This window comes from Stegastes partitus, unplaced genomic scaffold, assembly GCF_000690725.1.
Source record: "Stegastes partitus isolate 25-593 unplaced genomic scaffold, Stegastes_partitus-1.0.2 Scaffold184, whole genome shotgun sequence".
NCBI classification, from domain to species: Eukaryota; Metazoa; Chordata; class Actinopteri; family Pomacentridae; genus Stegastes; species Stegastes partitus.
The window spans coordinates 646,450-652,979 of record NW_007577915.1 but is presented as its reverse complement, the minus strand read 5'-3'; the positions used below and the strand labels follow the sequence as shown (position 1 = coordinate 652,979).

The 6,530-nt window shown below is 41.6% G+C and overlaps 1 protein-coding gene across 2 annotated transcripts in view; it reads left to right on the top strand.

The window, feature by feature from the left end:
* Nucleotides 1–2,059: 2,059 nt before the first annotated feature.
* Nucleotides 2,060–6,530, top strand: part of blnk (B cell linker) — a 31,710-nt gene continuing 27,239 nt past the window's right edge. Inside the window, exons 1-2 of one of the 2 annotated variants that reach the window (XM_008280181.1) lie at nucleotides 2,060–2,287; nucleotides 2,570–2,632. In XM_008280181.1, coding sequence (XP_008278403.1) covers nucleotides 2,219–2,287; nucleotides 2,570–2,632 — 132 coding nt within the window. In that variant the 5' untranslated portion in view covers nucleotides 2,060–2,218. Of the gene's footprint in view, nucleotides 2,352–2,569; nucleotides 2,633–6,530 lie in introns of both variants that reach the window. The other variant, XM_008280182.1, reaches the window with a different exon arrangement.

Genomic DNA, 6,530 nt, shown 5'->3' with positions numbered 1-6,530 from the left:
GAGATTTATATAATTTTTATGACAAACACTGATATAAAATCGAAACCTGCCTGCTTGGAGCGGCCGGGATTGTTTTTGACAACACGCTTTTCTCGTCTAGGTTCCCACAAAGGTGTCAGAAGGTACCAGGCCTAGTGGGCATTGTGCATTTTGAAATCAACAGGCAACAGAGCATCACAAAAAGAAAAAAGAAAAAAAAAACACAGCCTGGAGGTGTTATTATTCAGTTTTCCTCCTGAAGACTTGCTGTTTTGTATCATCAATATTTCAGATTAAATATTCTTCCTAACAAAGTAAAAGGTTGACGAAATACCCCACTAACAAAGCAAAGAGATGTAAAGAGAAGTAATGGTCTCCTTTTGTTTATTGGATGTACGTCTTTATCGATTTACATGAGTTGCGGCTGTTTGCAGGGTTATAAACAAACCAACACCATATGAACATGAGGATCTTTAAAGCATGAAGGGAGAACAACACATAATAAATACATTAAATAAATGCACTCGATGATGCTTTGAACTCTCATAAAGTCTGGCGTGAAGGTTGAAACTGGGGAAATATGCTTATTTACTGCCGTGAGAAGATTGATAATGCTCTCATGTCTGTGCATTAAATATGGAGCCAAGAGGTGATTAGCTTATCTCCAGCACTCACTGCTTTATCTTATGTGTATTTATTGAAAAACACCTACAGTGTTAACTTGTGAGCTTTACAGGTGCTAGTAGGCATGTTTTTAAACTCAGGAGCATAGACTGTATAAAAGATGGACGTAGCTACCGTGACGTCACCCGTTGGTTTCTGCACTGAGAAAAAGAAGCCAGGGTTTTGCTCCTTCCTGGTTGACATCTTGGATTTTTGGAGCCAGTGACGCAAAAATCGTCGGAGGGGGGCGGAGCCATAGGAGCAGCGATTGGTCAGATGGATTGAGAGGCGGGCCCTCTCGGCCCCGCCCACATTTACCGCCTTCTGCTCGCTTCGTCTGTATCGTCACTGCCGACTGTCAATCAAGCCAGCCACGCCCCTTGTCCCGCAACATGTTGACGATTTTTTAAAAATTCAGTATTGATTTATTTTCAGATTGGCCACCTGATCTCTGGACTTGACCATGAAAATTAATAAGAAAAAATCCTGAGCTGGAGGAATGCAGTATTTCATGACCTGTGATCACTTCTTTTCCAATTCCAGTCTATGGGAGCCAGGGCTTTTTGGAGCCAGGACTAGCGGACGTAGGTTTTTGACTTCATTTTTCAGGGCCGGTTGCTACGTCCATCTTTTATACAGTCTATGCTCAGGAGGAAGCCATGTTAGCTGACCAAGCAGACCGCTCCCAACAGCAGCCCAAGAAACACGACCATGGCCCAAGGCATTGACCTGGACTCCAAAATTTCCCCAAAACCCGATCTAGTCAAGCATTCACAGGAGGCGCCCAATCCATGGTGGCGGCCAACATCACAAACCCAGGACCCGAGACATCTGCAGCTATCATGTCGATGCCAGACACCACAGACCTTCCCCTTAGTGGTTCAGAGTTGGACCTGCACATACAAAGCAGGTGATTTTGAATTTGTGCTGTATATTTTGTCAGACAGTTCAGTCTTTTAGTCTTTTGATTGCACTTTTTGATCTCACTGTTGTATTGACTCTCTACATGATTGATCACAGTCATAACAACCCGTTTCCTTATAAAAACTTTCCCAAAAGTCGACTGAACACACACTCTGTAAATGACTTTCACTCAGCTAGAGGAATCTTTGAACCTACTTTAAACTAGACTCCAGTCAACAGCCTCGCAACTTTGCAACTCAAATGAGACGGATATCTAAAAAAATGCACAGTAAATTACACCCTTCGCCTGACGGTAAATGAAGCATGCCTGAGCTAGGCGGGAAAAATCAAGTCCCGGTATTATGACACTTTTGTTTCTTAAGGTTTGTTATAGAGATGACTTTGAGGAAGTCCCTGCTTCCCTTTTGTGGATGGCTCGATGCAATCTCGGGGACGACTTTGCATTTTTTTTTTTTTCAAAAATACCATGAATTGCTACATTACTTATGGATGAGGGAGCTGGCGAGTGTGTGTGTTGGTTTTAATGAGGTGACCTCCCTGTGTGTACTTCTCCCTGCCGAAGCTGTGCTGGAGCCGCGGTGCGTGACGGGTCAGTCTATTACTGTACTTCCAAAAGCACACTCCTTCTCAGAGGTTCCCCGTTGAGGCAGAAATGAACCTGCCGTCCAGAGAGGAGTGCGAGGGGTGGGACCAGGCGCAAGTAGCCTTCTTTATGTGCAAGGTGAGTGCAAGAAAAATGGAATACAGAATAAGGTACCGTCAGACAGCCGGTGGATGGTAAGGAGGTATTCTGACCTATTTTTTTTCATCATTTGAAAGTTTAGTAGTTCAGTCTGTGGGTCATGTGTACTCTCATTTCTCTGTAGTGTACCTCACTGTATGTACAACTCAAACAAGTGTTTAGGGCATCGGATGACAGGACAATTAAGTATTTTGGAATTAAATTCACTTAATCGCTGTGTTTAAATGTAAACAACTAAATCAATGTGTTTGCTGCCCTCAGAATAAAATGCCAGACTGCGCCGCCACCGTAATCAGACTGAAAATAAACGGACAGAAGCTGTTGGTGAGTTTCTGTGCAAAACATTTTCTCATTTTTTTATCTAAATTCACCAGAAACTACTTTCTGTGTCTCTCTTTTGCAGTTACATGATGTGCTAATCTGTTCAGGATAGTATCAAGGCTGTTTTCAGTTTGTTATTATAATTACATCAAAATGGACAAGTCCATGATGATGGTACTAAAAACAGCAGGGTAATTATGTTCCCTGGGGCTGTTTGTGACATTTTCTTTTACATTTGTAACACTGTGTTATTTTTCTTTTTATCTGAATTCTTTTAAATGCTATTTCTTCACTAAATTATAGAACATACATGACAATGAATCATAACGCGAAGTTCCTAAGTTGAAAAACAGGAGCGTTTACAGGATATGAAACATGTGCAGCGTAAACTCCGTCCTTTACTTCCCACACTCGCTCGGCGTGTAACAGCGGAACTCCTGATATGGAAATCTGTCACTACTTCTGCTTTGATGTCACTCTCGCTGCTTTGTCTCCATCATCCACACAATCTCTGAGGGCCTTCCCGATGTTTTCCGAGAAGCACGCTGGCACAATGAAGCTAAAAACTGTGTGTGTGTGTGTGTTTGGGAGAGAGTAAGATCTGTGAAATGAGTCTCATGGCTAATAAAGCTGTGATCCCCACTTATTTAAGTAAGTATCTTTCAATCTGCTTCAGCCATGAGGGGGAACGCTGTTTAAAGAGGATTTTAAGCGGCAAATAACTCAAGTGTGCTTCCTAATATTTAGTGTTTGGAGGATCTTAATAATGACTTTAGTCAAACCTCCTTCGCACTCGCAGTCCCGTAGAGGCGTTCGTTCATTATGCATCGTTCTAGTGACCACTTACATGTACTTCTGGTCATGCTATAAATGAGAGCAACAGTCCGCTCTCTTATTCATTACTCACTGACCCAGAGCTGATTCCACTTTACATAGGATGTTGCGTCATTTAACTGCTTCATGCTCCCCCCCTTATCTTATCTGGAAAGCTTATCTCCCACAGAAGATGCTCAGTGTGGATTTTTATCAGTCAAAATGATTAATGTTTCAGAGCAGGGCTTTGATGTGCAAGTTATCTGAAAAATGCATATACGTACAGTATGTGTATTGACTCATAGATCCCACGGCTACAGATCCAGCCGGTACACCAAAGCTCCATTAAGCTCAAGTAAACCCGTGCTTGTATTGAATGTCTGCACAGCCTTTCAATTTAACTCGCTTCAAAGCTGCAAAGTCTGACAAACATTCCCAGTTTTACACTTTCCGAGCTGTGTAAACTTTTGTTTGCTGTATTAAACTTTAAACCATGCTAAAAGTGTGGCTCAAGGGAAAGCAAAGCATTTTGATCCAGACTCAAACCTCTGAACAGCTTTTGGATGGATTACCTTGTGGATGAAATTTGCCAAAGACAGTCAGTGTCCTCCGAGGATAAATTACTCTGATTCTGTGATCCCCTGAACTTTTTTCTCAAGGCCTTGTTCACACTACCAGCTTAAATCTGGTTTATTTTTTTGGCATGTTCACATTGTATCCAGATAGATTTTAGAATGTCAAACCCCATTTGGACGCGGTTTGATGCTCTGTCCGGGTACTTTGGCCGTTTAAATAGGTTTTGAAAGTTTGTTTTGCATCACTCACACAGTTACAACCAATTCACACTCCCACTGGCAGAGCAACATGGAGGACAACATCGAGAACAACAGTCAGAATAAACTGCTTGCTGGTATTGGAAGATACCCACCATGTTACCAGCATAGCTATGTAGTTTTCCATGGCTACGACATAACCACAGAAACCCGTGCAGTTATGCTAGCGTGGTCTGGACTCCCAAATCTAATCTGATCACCTGCTATATTTATGCTCTTTGCAGTCCATTGGGGTCAAAATCTAAGGATGTCCTTGTGCAGCCTAAAACTGTCCACAAATGGTGCTTAAAACAAATTCTTTTTATAATTCTCCATCATTCACACAGTAGTAGTTCACCATTAAAAGAGCTATAATTAAAGATGATTCAGATTTTTAAGATGTTTAGATTTGTACATGATTTCCTTTGATGGTGCCAAAACACAGTAGGAAGTTCTAAATTGTCCAGAAATCCTGTGTTGTGGCGTTACTACCGATCATAGTGGCTCCACAACGTAATCTGTAGCTAGTTGTTCTGAAATTTTCCTGCTGGACCAAACGACTGTCCTCCAGAAACCAACAGCAGACTGACATATCTATTATCGTGTGAACAGACCGGTGTGAAACTCCGCTGTCCGCCTTTAAAGTCTCCTAATGATCTGATTTGAGAAACAGACTTGACTGCAGTTTGAACAAAGCCGTGGTGCTACAGGGAAGTTGACATTTGCTGTTCAAAATGAAAAACCTCAATGACTACTGAATTTGCGATCGACAAAAGTTTGTGCAGACAATCATGATTCCCAGTTGGTGCATGCTCATGGCTTTGATAATCTCATGCATGACTTTCCTCCAACACAGTGTTCAGATCATTTTTTAAAAATTATCCAATACTTGGTCTATACGTCGCAGATCTACAATCCCATCAGCCTCAGCGGTACTTTGCATTGAGTGCCAGTCAGCAAAAAAATAACTTAAAAAAAAACGGCCTAAACAGCATGTTAGCATCACCTTTGTGAGCATGTTGGCTAATTTTAGCATATTGTATATCTCAAAGCACCGCAAAAGCAAAGCCTGACAGTCTGAGAGGCCTTTTGTTGTGACAATAGACTGTATGTTTGCTGACGGATTACATGAGGAGCGCGTCGTATAAAAAAAAGAGTGATTTATCTCTTTGTCCTTGTGTGTCCTTGTCCTCGCCACGCATGTTTGACAGAACGCTGTTAATATTTAATCTGCATCCTCATCGATTCATGCCATGACATCTTTAGCTCTAAAAAGTAATTACTGTAAAGACATTTGTCAGCCTGAGAAAGGTTTTTTTTTTTCTATCTACTGATGAAGTGAGTTTCAGTAGGTGGTGCTCTTTGCTTCCTCTATCATGAGTGTTGCTGCTCATTGTCACAATCCAGTTCCTCTTCTGCGCTTGACAAACGACCTGAAATTGCCTCTGGCGGCGAAATGTCACTTCCTTCATTTTATGACAGCAACCGCTTTGATGATTTAGTGTAGGTTGAATCACCACTGTCTTACACAAGTAGAATGAGACAAAAGCAGCTCTTTATTCACCAACAAAATCTACATGTGTTTGTTGTTCTACTATCTGAAGAGGGAACGTTTGGCTTTGTTCACTTTAATTCGTATTTTGAGACGTGGATCACAATGAGTTTAGCAGCCAGTAGCGGTCCAGGGTGTAACTTAGGCATTATTTCACATAAATTAGACTTTTCAGTGATGTAGGACACATTTTAGTTGAATTAACTCTCATTCAAAGGAGAATATTTCTACATTTTTTAACACGGCATCCGCACCGAAACCATTTTATGTAGAGATGGGATTCTCATCTAGGTCAATATCTCCTAATGAGCCGTTATCACATTTATATCTGTGTTGAGAGCATCATTTTGACTAGTTGCAATTACTCTAGCCACGATTTGTATTCCACATATCTATAACTCAATCTATTTGTATTCCAGATATCTATAACTGTCATCCTGACAAATCAAAATGAACATCAGAAACATCTGTAGCTCGGCTGTGACTGGCCAAAGTAATAGTCAAACATCTGGTCGAGTTGCTGCGCTTGACTCTCCTCATATGAGAACTCTTATTGGATAATGGACCAGCAAAGACCTCAAACAGTGTAACCAGAAGTAACAAAGGTCGCTGTGCTGGATGAGCTCTTCGTGGAGAACGAGCGCTTCGTTCATTAGAGACTTGGGGTTGCGATTTAGTCGACGGCTGCTCCAACAGGCTGGTAAACCAGCCCGTCATCTGCAGT